The 14,648-nt window shown below is 40.8% G+C and overlaps 1 protein-coding gene across 1 annotated transcript in view; it reads left to right on the top strand.

The window, feature by feature from the left end:
* Positions 1 to 463: 463 nt before the first annotated feature.
* The window catches only part of LOC122735026 (major vault protein), a 32,036-nt gene continuing 17,851 nt past the window's right edge, over positions 464 to 14,648 (top strand). Inside the window, 4 exon segments of the mRNA XM_043976274.1 lie at positions 464 to 637; positions 926 to 1,124; positions 9,823 to 9,946; positions 14,374 to 14,505. Of these exon segments, the coding sequence (XP_043832209.1) occupies positions 510 to 637; positions 926 to 1,124; positions 9,823 to 9,946; positions 14,374 to 14,505 (583 nt within the window). The 5' untranslated portion in view covers positions 464 to 509.

Below are 14,648 nucleotides of genomic sequence, written 5' to 3' on the forward strand. Positions count from 1 at the left end.
GATGGCCTTTGGAATACTTAAAGAAAATAATCATATGGCCCCTAAGTCTTCTCCATGCTAAGTATTTTGAGCCCTTACTATGATACTCATCTTAGCGTGTGAGAAGGAATAGGGAGGGGAGTGCCCTCAAACAGCATGAAGGGTAGCCCTGGTCTGTGTTTTTGTTTTGGTTTGGATTTTTTGAGGCAATTGGGGTCAAGTGACCTGGCCAGGGTCACACAACTAGTAAGTGTCTGAGGCCACATTTGAACTCCAGGGCCAGTGCTCTATCTATTGTGCCACCTGGCTGACCCCCCTTTTTTCCCTTTGTTTTTTTTGCTGCTCTTATGTTAAAAAGGGAAACACCCGAGGTTTTCCCCAGGAGCCTAAAATCCTTTTTTTTCCCTCCTTAATTTTCTCCTTTTGCTCCTCTGACTCCTTCCCTGTCATTCATTTGTATTCTTTCTCTCCACACCAGGGATCCCACTTTAACCATTCCTGATTCCTGCCGTCCTGATTCTGAAGTCATCATGGCAAATAAGGGAGATTCCATCATCCGCATCCCCCCATACCATTTCATCCATGTGCTTGACCAGAACAGCAATGTAGCCCGAGTGGAAGTTGGGCCCAAGACCTACATCCGGCAGGACAATGAAAGGTCAGTATGAGTTCAGGAACCACCACTCCAAGTCATCTCTGTCCTTATTTCCAAGAAGGAGTAATACCCCATTCAAGCCAGTGTGTAGGCAGGCAGAAGGGTTTTGGTCTGTTGGAGGAATGTGTTCCTCACCCATTCTAGTCTTTTGTTTTCTGGAAGTTTGTCTTATTTTCCATCCTGCAACTGCATCACCATGCTGCCTTCTCAGGATACGTCTGGCTTGGTGGGAAGAGCTAGAAGAGAAGAAAAGGTCTTTTCAAGCCCTCATACTTCCCCTCTATTCACCAGGATACTGTTTGCCCCAGTACGTATGGTGACAGTCCCACCACGACATTACTGCATCATAGCTAACCCTGTAGCCCGGGATCAAGCAGGTGCCCTTGTGTTTGACGCAGCTACAGGACAAGTACGACTTCGGCATGCAGACCTGGAGATCCGGCTGGCCCAGGACCCCTTCCCACTGTACCCAGGGGAGGAGCTGGAACAGGTACCCAGAATATCTCCTGAGTCCTTGCTCTGCAAGGGCTAGAAGACAAAGCAAAGATGGGTGAGGAGTAGGGTATTTGCTGACACTTAAATTAGGTTGTAAAGAGTCCAGTTAGCAAGGAATTCCTTCTTGCCCTTGCCACCCTGACCTCCTCTCCACTTTTGTACCACACAAAAAAATATCTATGGATTGCTTGTCGTTCCTTTAACAAGGACTTTCCCGCCTCCATATTTTTGCTTCTATTTGCCAATACCCCTCTTTGCAGGTTAGTAAGTGACTAGTGACTAAATTATTTCACTGGGCTTCTGTGGAGCTGAGTTCTCAGAGTTTTCTTGGGGACCATGGCAACACTTAGCTGGTGCTTTTAAACATTTCACTTTACCCATTTGTTGGCACAAATCACGTCACACTTATAGAATTATTTTTTTAATGACAAAATTATTTTATTATTTTCCAGTTACATGTAAAGACAGTTTTCAACATTTGTTTTCATAAGATTTCTAGTTCTAAATTTTTCTCCCTCCCTTGCCCTCACCAAGACAGAAAGCAATATGATATAGGTTATATATGTACAATCCCATCAAACAGATTTCTGCATTAGTCATGTTGTAAAAGAAGAATCAGAACAAAAGGGAAAAACCTCAAAAAACAAAAAACAAAGTAACAACGGTATGATTTAATCTGCATTCAGAATCTACAATTCTCTTTTCTGGACGTGGAGAACTTTTTCTATCATGAGTTCTTTAGAATTGTCTTGGATCATTGCCACTTATAGAATTATTAAAAACAATAAATTGGGATAGGATTGGGAAGGGGAAAAACCCCTGAGTAGGATTTCCCCATTGTTACTTTGAGAAGTCATTTACCTCTAGACTTCATGGTTTTTAAATGAAGGCCTTGGAGCAGAAAGGCATTTAAGGTCCTTCCTCTCTCTTCTTCAGCACCTGTAATTTGGGGTGAGGTGTTTCTTCCCGAGGCAAGTAAGATAATTATGGAAGTTTGGGGGGAGGGGAGTGGAGGCAGTTAGACTGTGTGCTATAGGGGAAGAGAGTCTAAGGTGAGCATAAGCAAGGTTAAACTACTTCACCCAGAATAGTCATGGGCTCACAGGTAGAGCTAGAAGGCATCTTTTTGAGGCAATTGGGGTTAAGTGACTTGCCCAGGGTCACACATCTAGTGTCAAGTGTCTGAGGCCAGATTTGAACCCAGGTCCTTCTGACTCCAGGGATGGTGTTCTATCTACTGCGCCACCTAGCTGCCCCCTAGAAGGCATCTTTAAGGTCATCTATCCAGGCCCTTTGGTTTTATTCCAACTGAGGAGACTACAGTATAAGTATATGCAAATCTGATACAAAATAACTCTGAAGGGGGGGAGGCATTAGTAGCTCAGGGGACAGGGAAGGGCCTCATATAGAAACTGGCTGAGTTTACAAGGACATCAGGGATTCCAAGAGGTGGAGGAGTAAAGGAAAAGCATCTTGTCAGGGAGGGGAACAACGAGTGCAAAGGCAGATGGTTACATGCAGCATCATGGGTAGAGCAACAGGAAATTCCCCTCTAAGATACTCAATGAGGTCAACCCACCTCTGCTGGAAGTTTTTTCAATAATCAAGGAACTCCTTATTTCCTGAGGCAGCCTATCCCATTTTTTCTCAACTCTGTTGGAACTTAAAAAAAAATTAAAGGCTATCCCAAAAATCTTAGTGTTGTCTTAGAACATTTATTTTATTTATTTATTTTTTTTTGCGGGGCAATGGGGGTTAAGTGACTTGCCCAGGGTCACACAGCTAGTAAGTATCAAGTGTCTGAGGCAGGATTTGAACTCAGGTACTCCTGACTCCAGGGCTGGTGCTTTATCCACTGCGCCACCTAGCCGCCCCCAGTCTTAGAACATTTTAAGCTGAGAGACTGCAGTAAGACTTTTGGGACACGTGTTTAGTGTCAAAACCCACCTGCCTGTAATTTTCACCCATTTGTTCTGTGGCTAAATAAAATAAGGCCAATCTCTTTTCTACATATCAGCCCTTAAAGTACTCAAAGGTAGCTATCATGTCTCCTCTGAGGTTTTTTTTAAAATAATTTTATTTTTTATTCTGAACAGAAAATTAGTGTTTGCATGTATAATGCTTCAGTGACTCTCACTCTCCACTCTTCCCCACTCCTGCACACTCTTTCTCTCTCTCTCTCTCTCTCTCTCTCTCTCTCTCTCTCTCTCTTTTAACCTCCCTTCCCTTCTTCCCTGTCATCATCTGCACTGGGAAAAAAATAGAAAAAAATATCCTTTATAATGAATATGTATAGTCAAAACTAATTCCCTATTTGGCCATGTCCAATAATGTGTGTCTCATTCTGCAGCAGATGATGAGCTCATCACCTGTCAGGAGGTATCTGCCATGCTTCCTTAAAAGTCCTCTAGGGGGGCAGCTAGGTGGCGAAGTGGATAGAGCACCAGCCCTGGAGTCAGGAGTACCTGAGTTCAAATCTGACCTCAGACACTTAACACTTACTAGCTGTGTGACCCTCGGCAAGTCACAACCCCAATTGCCTCACTAAAAAAAATTAAATTAAAAAAAGTCCTCTAGGATTGTGATTGGTCATTGCATTGATCAGAATTAAACCTTTCACAGTTGTGCTCTCTCTTCCTAAGGCTAAACATCTCTAATTCTTCTATCTGCTCCTAATTTGGCTCCGTCTCCAATCCTTTCAGTCTCTTGGTTGCTCTCCTCAGGATGTGCTCCAGTTTATGATTGTCTTAGAATGTGATACCCAGAACTGAATTTAGTATCTCACATGTGGTCTGACCAGTTCAGATCACAGTGAGCCTACCAATTCTCTAGTTGTAGACAGTACCCTTCTATTAAGGCAAGCTAAAACAGCATTAAGTTTTTGGATGTTCTCCTATCAGACCAAACACTTTCTCGGTGTCCTTTGCTGGTCTTCTGTGTCATCTCCAAGAGTATCCCCCCATGCCTCTATCCTGGGCCCCCTTTTGTTTTTACTGCATTTACTTTATACCGTCTTACTAACACCATGATCTCATCAGTCCCATGGGGTTCAATTAGCATTTCTATGTGGAAGATTCCATGGTCTATATATCCCACACACTTATGGACAATATGAAATCCAGTAGATCGGAAAGACAAACAGCTCTTGTTGCAAGCTATTGCATCCAGATAACAGTCCTGAGTGAAACAAGACTGACAAACAAAGGCTAGTTCACTGAAGTCACACACGGATACATGTTTTTCCGGAGTGGCCACAGTGATGCGGAGTACAGTGAAGCTGGCACAATCAAAACTAATCTAGTCAACAAGCTTGTATGGTGTGTAACTTTTTGTTCATAGGTGATTGTGCACTCAGTGCAGACTCTGAGGCTGAGATGCCACAAAGTATGGATTGATTCTCTGCCCCTTATGCTAATTTTGTCCTGACAATTAACACCAGGAAAACAGAGGTACTCCACCAGCTAGCACTGCATCATCCAGACATGGAACCATCAATTACAGCAAATGAAAAAAATGTGAATGCTATGGATAAGTTCACTTACCTTGGGGCAGTGTACATTCAAAGGATGTACACATAGATGATGAAGTTGACACATGCATTACCAGAGCTAACTGGGTGTTTGGGAGGCTTCAAAGGAAATCAGGAGAGAAGAGGTATTAGGCTGTCTACTAAACTGAAGTTCTACAGAGCCATTGTGTTGGCCTCATTGTTGTATGCCTGTGGAACCTGGACAGTCTACCAGTGCCATGCCAGCAAACTGAACCACTTCCATTTGAATTGTCTTAGGAAGATTCTGAAGATCACCTGGCAAGATAAGGCATCAGACACTGAGGTCCTTTTTCCAGCTAAACTGCCAAGCATTTAAACTCTAATGCAGAGCACACAACTCTGATGAGCTGGCCATGTTGTTTGGATGCCAAATGCACATTTGCCTAAAAGACCATTTAACAGAGAACTCACACAAGGCAAGCGCTCACATGAAGGTCAGAAAAAGTGATACAAAGATAATCTCAAGGTCCCTTTGAAGAACTTGGGAATTGATGGGAGACACTGGCAGAGGACTACTCAGCATGTCATCGTGCTCACCTCAAAGAAGGTGCTGTGCTATGTGAGCAAAGCAGAATTTCAGTAGCTCAAAAGAAACGTGAGGCGTGCAAATCTAGAGACATCTCTCCAAATGTTCACATGCAGTATTTGTGTCTGACCTGTGGTGGAGCTTTCTGTGCTCATATTGGTCTAATCAACCACAGCTAAACACACTCTACCTTGACCCCCCCCCCCAAAAAAAATGTCTTCCAACACAAAGAACAACAACTAACCATTTGTATCCCTAGTTGCTTAGTGCCTGGCATATAATAAGTGCTTAATGGGGGCAGCTAGGTGGTACAGTGAATAAAGCACCAGCCCTGGATTCAGGAGGACCTGAGTTCAAATCTGGCCTCAGACACTTGATACTTAGTAGCTGTGTGACCCTGGGCAAGTCATTTAACCCTCATTGCCCTGCCCCCCCCCCCAAAGTGATTAATAATGCTTGTTAACTTTACTTGCTACATCAAAAGTTTAACCCAAATTGAGCTTGTAAAATACTAAAATTCCAGGTCCTTTCCATGTCAACTCATACATCTCAGTTTTTACTTGTGCAATTTTTTGTTTATTTTTTAACCAAAATGTTGGACTTTAAATTTAAGAGGTTAAAAAAAAACTTATTAAATTTGGCCCACTGTTCTACCTCTCCCAATATCCATGGATCTCTATTCTTTCATGTGAAACATCTGTTCTTCCTCATGGGATTTGCAGGTTTCTCAAATACTAAGGACAGCACCCTACAGAGAGCATTCTGCAAAAGAGCTCCTTTTAGATTGCTATGGCTACATTTTATTTTTTACTTCCAGTCTTTCATCTAATTCTAAGTCTTTCTAACTGCTAACCTATTTCCTACATCTATCTCACCCTCAACAATGTTGTGAGAGAGATTTACTGGTGCCCTGCCAAAATTTGTTTATGGTATTTTCCAGATCTAATAAATAACCCCGTTGAAAAAAAAAATCCAAACAGTCCAGAATTAGCTGTTCTTTTAGCGAATCCGTACTGGCTTGTTGTAATTACTGGTTCTCATTCTAAGGAACCGCCAGCCACCTCTTTAAGAATTTTTTCGAGAATAAACTTGCTAGCTTAAAATTTTAGAATCTGCCTTCTTCCATTCTTTTTTTTTTTTTTTGGAAATGAGAACATTTGAATGTCTCCAGTAATACTTTCTCCTATTTCTCATGACTGTTTAACTACTGTGGGTAATGGTTTAATCTCATAGATAAGTTCTTTCAGGATTCTGGGCTAGAGTTCACCCTGGCACAGTGACTTAACCATAATTGAGAGCAACTATAATGTGTCTTTACCACTTCATCTCTTGACTTTTGTTTCAATTCTCTATTAACTATTACTGTTTGACCTTTCCCAGTCTGAAAGCCATCCTTCTTGGTAGAGGGAAAAAAAACAACCAGAAGCCAAATGAGTTGAGTGATTCTGCCATCTTTCAGCCTTTACCATTGTCACATCCACCTTGAGGAGTGGTCCTCTTCCTGCCTTCTTTCTATTTCCCCCATCTCAGTTTTTAGAACCCTGTTTTGCTGCCGGTAATATTTATTGCAATTCCCAGATCTTTTCTTGGTATTCTTTTTTTTTGTTTTGTTTTTGTTTTTTTTGGTTTTTTTGCAGGGCAATGAGGGTTAAGTGACTTGCCCAGGGTCACACAGCTAGTAAGTGTCAAGTGTCTGAGGCCGGATTTGAACTCAGGTACTCCTGAATCCAGGGCCGGTGCTTTACCACTGCGCTATCTAGCTGCCCCCTTTTCTTGGTATTCTTACAGATGAAGGATACATTTTTGTATTTTGTCTCGGTTTCTATGCTCATTTGCTTTTTCAAATTCAAAGTTTATCAGTGATGTCTCTACATAACCATTTGGCCTCTTGTTAACACATTTTTCTTACTCATAGGAATCATTTATGTTCACCAGTGGAAGTCATTCTTGAGAGGTTCCTGGCTTCTTTCCCCTCTATCCCCCTCAATCCTTTAACCTACCCATTTCTTAAGAATTTCAGGCTATGGATCCAAGACAATTCTGAAGGACTTATGAAAAATGCAGTCCATCTCCGGAAAAACAACTGATGGTGTCTGCACACAGACTGAAGCATAATTTTTTTAGTTCCTTTTTCTTTTTTTTTTTTCCCTTTTTTTTTTTTTTTTTTGGTGAGGCAATTGGGGTTAAGTGACTTGCCCAGGGTCACACAGCTAGTAAGTGTTAAGTGTTTGAGGCTGAATTTGAACTCAGGTCCTCCTGAATTCAGGGCCAGTGCTCTATCCACTGTGCCACCTAACTGCCCCTAGTTCCTTTTTCTTAAGGTTTTTTTTTGTCTGTTTTCTTTCACAACCTGACTAAAGTAGAAATGTTTTGCATGAAAACAAAACACATGTATAACTTATATTGAATTGTTTGAATTCTTAAGGGGGGATGGGGAGGGAGAGAATTTGGAACACAGTTTTAAAAATCGATGTAAAAGGGCAGATAGGTGGCACAGTGGATAGAGCACCAGCCCTGGATTCAGGAAGACCTGAGTTCAAATCCAACCTCAGACACTTGACACTTACTAGCTGTGTGACCCTGGGCAAGTCACTTAACCCCAATTGCCTCACCCCCCAAAAAAAAATCGATGTAAAAATTGTTTTTCCATGTAATTTGGGGGAAAAATTAAATTCCAAATTAAACAAAAAAAAAGAATTTCAGGCTATGGAATCTTACCCATCCTTTCTCTAAACCCTTTGAAATATATTCTTGTAAAAATTAAAGGGTGTGTAGCTGCCCCATGATGACATCTTTAAGGTTAAAAATCGAGGGGTGAGGGGAATGTACTGGGGGAGGGGGAAGGACAGAGGTGAAATCCTACATGAAAGAAACAGGAAAAGGTTTATGGAGTAGGGGAAGAGATGGGGGAGGGGGAGGGTAGTAAATGAATTGTACACTCTTCAGAAAAGACCTAAAGACCTTAAACTCATCAGAGTTACCTCAAGGAAGGATTAACATACACACCCAACTGGGTGGAGTAATCTCTCCAACCCTGCAGGAAAATAGGAGGGGAAGGGGATAAAGAGAGAGGGGCAAAAGATGGAAGGGCAGATTGGGGGAGGGGACAGACAGAAGCAAATCCCTTTTGAAGAGTGATAGGAGGAGAGAAGATGGATAATAGAATAAATATCCTGGGGAAGGGAATAGGATGGAAGGGAAACAGTTAAAAATAGTAATCATGGGGGGCGGCTAGGCAGCGCAGTGGATAAAGCACTGGCCCTGGATTCAGGAGGACCTGAGTTCAAATCCAGCCTCAGACACTTGACACTTACTAGCTGTGTGACCCTGGGCAAGTCACTTAATCCCCATTGCCCCGCAAAAAACAAAACAAAACAAAAAAAACAAAAATAGTAATCATGAAAAGGGGGGAAAATTGTACAAAAAATATTTATAGCAACTCTTTGTGGTAGCTAAGAATTGAGAATCAAGGGAATGTCCATCAATTGACTGAAGAAGCTGTGGTATATGATTGTGGTGGAATGGTTTTGTGCTATAGGAAATGACAAACAAGATGATCCCAGAAAAACCTGGAAAGATTCATGAACTGATGTATAGTGAAGTGAGCAGAGCTGGGAGGACATTGTGCATAGTGACAGCAGTATTGTTCAATGAGCAGTTGTGAATGACTTAACTACTCTCAGCAATGCAATGATCTGAGACAATCCCTAGGGACTAATGACAAAGCTTACTATCCACCCCCATAGAAAGAACTTATAAAAAGAGCATTTGTGGATTGTACATATATAACCTGGTTGCTGTCTTGTGGAGGAGGGTAGGAAAGGGAGGGAGGAAGGGAGAAAAATTTGGAACTCTAAATCTTATGAAAATGAATGTTGAAAATTACCCTTGCATGTAACTGGAAAAAATAAAATAATTGTTGTTGAAAAAAAAATTAAAGGGCATGACAAATTGTGTCAATAACCCTATGTGATATCCTAGTGATAGTTTGTAAATGACTCTAAATGCTAAGGTGGCACCATCACTGCCTCCCAAGATCCCCATAATTTCACAACCAGTTTTTAATCTAGACCAAGAATCTTAGTTAACCTCTTTTTACAGAGGAAGAAGCTGAAGCTCAGAGGGATTAAGCAACAGATGCAAGGTTATACAAAGCCAAGGCTCAAGGGCAGCTAGGTGGCGCAGTGGATAAAGCACTGGCCCTGGATTCAGGAGGACCTGAGTTCAAATCCGGCTTCAGACACTTGGCACTTAGTAGCTGTGTGACCTTGGGCAAGTCACTTAGCCCCCATTGCCCTGCAAAAAAAAAAGTCCAATTACAAAGTCCCCCTCAGACCCCCATTTTAGCATTCCAGGTCCAATACTCTGTCTACTTCTAGACACAATCATGTGATACTTAGGTATTTACTACTTATGCCTAGGAAAGGGTTTTCCACTCAAAATTCTTCACTGATAGTTTCAAGAAAACCAGATCTAGAGGAAATGGAAAGAAGGGTTGCTACAATGGGTCCCTTTTCAACCCTCTCTGTATGGGATCCCCCCTTGACTTTCAGGCCCCCTCTCCAGATCTTTGAGGGCCCCAGAGATGGATCATGGATTTCTTCTCTTCTCTCCTAGGACATAACCCCACTGCAGGTGGTTCTGCCCAATACAGCACTGCACCTTAAGGCCTTACTTGACTTTGAAGATGACATTTGGGGCAAAAGAATAGCAGGAGATGAGTGGCTGTTTGAAGGGCCTGGTGAGTCTTTTGTCTCCCTAATGGTCATTGACTATATAGGATTTGGCCCCATTCTGAAGGTTTCACCCAGGTAGGGTAAAAAGGATCCCTGATCACTTGCCTCTTCTACCTTCCCTGTCCTCTCTCTTTCCTTTCTTTTGTCAGTTGTGATAAACAAACCCCAAAATCTGAAATAGTTTTAGAAAGAAATTTATTAGGTCATTTGGTGGAGGAAAGAGAAGGAAAGGGTGTGGCTCCCTATCCTCCAGGCTCTGGAAGGTTTACATTATATAGGATATAGACACAGGCACCCAAACATGAACCTCCATATGTGATTAAGCAATCTTGCAGAGAGGACAGCTTGAAGGCAAGTTGAGATGGATGTCATCAGTAAAAATGAACATTCAATAAAATGTGTGTGAAGCCAAGACACAAAGGGAACCTAAAACACAAGCTGAGGCAGAATCAAAACAAGACCTGGGTGAGTGGACCCAAAATATAAAATGTTTTGGATGGATCCAGGACCTGAGAGGAACTCAAAATTCCTTGTAGCCACCTCTGGCATTCCTGGCAAGTTATTAAGGTCAGGGCATCATTCTGGGTTCAAACAATCTCTAGTCACATAAAGTTAGATTTAAACAGTGTTAAGGGCTAAAATTCTAGCTAATCTGTCTAAAATATCTAATGAGTGGTCGCCAATAAATTATAAGCTTTAGCAAGAGTTAGACTTTTAAGCATTTATTAAGGAGAATAAGAATTTGGTAAAGAGAGAGAAAAAGGCCTAGATTCCTATCTATTAAAGGGAGAGCACATTTCTAGCTCCCTTCTCCGCCAGAGTCCAGAGGAAAGAGAGCGAGACTGAGCGCCAGTCTCTTCCTTCCTCCTCCCACTAGTCCGCGTCACTTCCTGATACCAAAGACAAGACTCCTGGTCTTGCCCTCAAAGACCTTCGCTTCATGGGCAGAACTCTTCTACAGTTAGTATCCAGCAGGTGGCGTTATTCCAATCGTTACAGTCCCCCCTGTTGTTCCTCAAGAAACAAAATGTTTCCTTGACGGAACAGTAAAAACAATATGATAACTATTGCTAACTAATAATATGTGAACAACAATATAGAAAAGGAAGAGAGGAAAGTTTTGTCCAGAGGGGCGATTTTTTTTGTCCTCATGAACCGACGCTTTGACATTAGTCTTGCAAAGGGAGGGGCCTCCTGCAGAGAATACATGTTACAGATGGTGTATATTATAACAGAAAGAGAAAAAAAACCAACAAAAAGAACAAATCAAAACTGTTCATTTAAAGTCTCTGAAAGTCTTTTCTCAGATGTCCTCTAGGTGTAGTCGTGGAATGGAAGTCTTTTCAGGGGTTGATGTGTGGATGCTGGTAATCAGCCAGGAAAATTTCCTACAAAATTGAGCTTAACACAACTTTAAAATAGCTTTGTCAATAATCAAATCAAACAATGAAAGTTCTCAAAAACATGTCTAAGGGAATACAGAATCTTAGTTGTTACACATGAAACATATAATAAAACAAAAATTGAAACATTCTTTAAAATTATAATATTACTATAGTCCCCCCCCTTATGGAGGGTAATTGAGAAGACAATTGCTGCAATATTAATTATTAAAAATAATTTTTATCTGTTTCATCACTTTTTGCATCATCTGCCTAATTATCCTCATGCCATTATGAGAAATTTTAAAATCTAATATAATTGGTAACAGGTGTCAAGGCCAAATTCAACACTGTATTTATCATGACACCTGAGATAATTATGGGGGTTACCATAAAAGAACAGAGAAATGATGGGATATGAGCATTCCCACACTTGAGCAAATATATACTGCCCATGCAGTATGCCAGGTCTAAAATAGGTGGATGGAATATATGTCCATGCCACCGAACATATTGGAGGGAAACTGAGTCAGACTTAATCAGATGCATGGGATTGAGATGTCCATGGCATCAGGCATATAGGAGGGAGCATAGAAGCCAGGTGTAGGAGCGAGATGGGTGGGATGAATACTTCCAGCCATCTGTACAATATTGTGGGGAAAAATAAAATAAAATATTAAACCAAGAGAATCCAACCTCAACATTTGTCAAAAGCCGTTCCCTCGGCCATACCTTGACTTCATGCATGTCTCCCCTCATGTGACGTTCAGTGTCTGCTCTTGCATGTATTCCTCTTGTGATTGGATGGCATCTTGGCCAACTGGCATCTGATAACTCAGAATAAAGGCAATTAATGTCTTAAATGATAAATTCCCATAATCCAAGTCTCATATGGATTTAAAATTGAGGATAAAAAATGATTGCAAAAAATGTGAATACATCTTGACTCAAAATATAATATATAATTATGCAACAATTTCAAATAATACCCTTTTTTTACTTAGTATACAATTACTTTTGTGAAAAATCAGAACATACTTAAATACAAGTTAAAGCACAACAGAATCTCAAAGAACTTTTTTTTTTTTGAAAAAAGAAAACTTTTACAAATGTTCCCCTCTTTTTTTTTTTTTTGGGGAATATGCTTATCAAAAATAATACTTCTAGAATCAATTTACACTTGCCATGGCAACCAGTTTGCCAGGGAAATGCTTTAAAGAGTTTGATCAAATAATCAGTTGAGAAAAAATAACAAAAACAAACAACTCAGAATATGGGAGCACAATACTCCTAGAATTAACATTGTATTATGAAATCAAAACCATGTTTCAAAATTAGATAGATGAATGAATAGAAGAAAATACACATGGAATAATAAGACAATGAAATTCAAACTAGGGAAATCTAAATGAATATGAACTTAATATTAATAAGAGTATTATAAAATATAAACTTGATCACATGACTATAAAAAGCTTTTACAAATATTCTCCTTGTTTTACAAACTAAGTATAAGACACAATCTCAAAAGCCTGAAAATCTCTATGAAAATAAACCCATACCATTAATTTCAAAATGTATATGTAATAGCATAGAAATCCTATGTAACCTCTGAACTGATACTATCACTCTGAATGAATTCAGAACACTTTTGATTCCGATATCTAAAATCCCCAATACTCATATCAATACCTTGCTGTTTACTTCTACATTTCTGTAAAATATATATACTTCCATGGCAAGAGAAGCGGAGTCTTGAACTATGGTGATGATTGTCATTCTTATTCAGCTTAAGTTTTTTCTTCTTTAACCCCTCTATATTGTCTGTCAGTCTTTTCACCATACAAATGCTTTATAAGATTACTAATTAAAGACAAAAGCAGGTTAGCAAAATTATGAACAAAACGAGCATATCTGGAATTTAAAGGGTTTTTCTAAGGTTGTCTCAGAAGCACAGCCAGGCTGGGGAAGGGCTGAGCCTGAAGCTGCAAATGCAGGTAGAAAAAGTTGAGCATGCGCACCAGATCTCAGGGACTTCCCAGGCAGGGGAAGCTATGGGCTTGGCCATAGGAGGAGTAGAGGGTGGGGTCTGGAGAGGAGGGGAGGGACCAGAGCAATTTGAATCAGACTTGATTTTGAACTCAGGCCTGGATTCCTCTTCCCCCACTTTGCCTCCAGGTGCTAGGGGATTAAAAGCTTCTAGAGGGTGGGTCATTGCCTCCAGGCATGCAAAATTAAAGCAACAATTACTGTTAGAACTGGGAAAAGCTGCGGGAATCTTTTCAGGTTTCTCTGAAAAAGCATGGTTGGGAGAGGGAGAGATATTTCCTTGTGTGAGTAAGTTGCTGGCTCTTTTAACAAAAAGAAAAAGAAAATAGAAAATCCACAAAAACAAAGCATTAACATGATCTTATCTCCCATTTGTCTGGTTAAACAGACTAAAATCAAAAATAGGATAATTAGGGAGTTTAAAAGGTCCATTCGAAAAAATTTAAAGGAAAACACAGCCAGTACACCAGTACTTAGCAGTTTAAAGGGTAGGGGAAATTTCTTACCCAACCGGAAGATCAGAAGTGAGGTTCAGCTTTCCTCTTCGTGGTCAGCCATCTGTTAAGGGCTAAAATTCTAGCTAATCTGTCTAAAATATCTAATGAGTGGTCGCCAATAAATTATAAGCTTTAGCAAGAGTTAGACTTTTAAGCATTTATTAAGGAGAATAAGAATTTGGTAAAGAGAGAGAAAAAGGCCTAGATTCCTATCTATTAAAGGGAGAGCACATTTCTAGCTCCCTTCTCCGCCAGAGTCCAGAGGAAAGAGAGCGAGACTGAGCGCCAGTCTCTTCCTTCCTCCTCCCACTAGTCCGCGTCACTTCCTGATACCAAAGACAAGACTCCTGGTCTTGCCCTCAAAGACCTTCGCTTCATGGGCAGAACTCTTCTACAGTTAGTATCCAGCAGGTGGCGTTATTCCAATCGTTACAACAGTATGATAATAAGTTTTTTGAACAACATAATAAATCATTTTCCACACTTTCTCTGCCAACCTCCCAGGCACATACATCCCCCAGAAGGAGGTAGAAGTGGTGGCGACAATCCAGGCCACAGTGATCCGACACAACCAGGCTCTTCGACTTCGGGCCCGGAAGGAATGTGAGGACCGAGATGGCAAACCAAGGGTGACAGGTAAGGGGGGAGAGGTTGGGGTAGAGGCAGGTGAGTTGGAGGTGAGGCAGGGAGGAAAGAATGACCCGAAGAGGGAGAACAAGGATATAGGTAGATATGTTTTTCTTTCTTCTTTCTTTTTTTTTCTTTTTTTTTTGGTGAGG

This window comes from Dromiciops gliroides, chromosome 1, assembly GCF_019393635.1.
Source record: "Dromiciops gliroides isolate mDroGli1 chromosome 1, mDroGli1.pri, whole genome shotgun sequence".
Taxonomy (NCBI): Eukaryota; Metazoa; Chordata; class Mammalia; order Microbiotheria; family Microbiotheriidae; genus Dromiciops; species Dromiciops gliroides.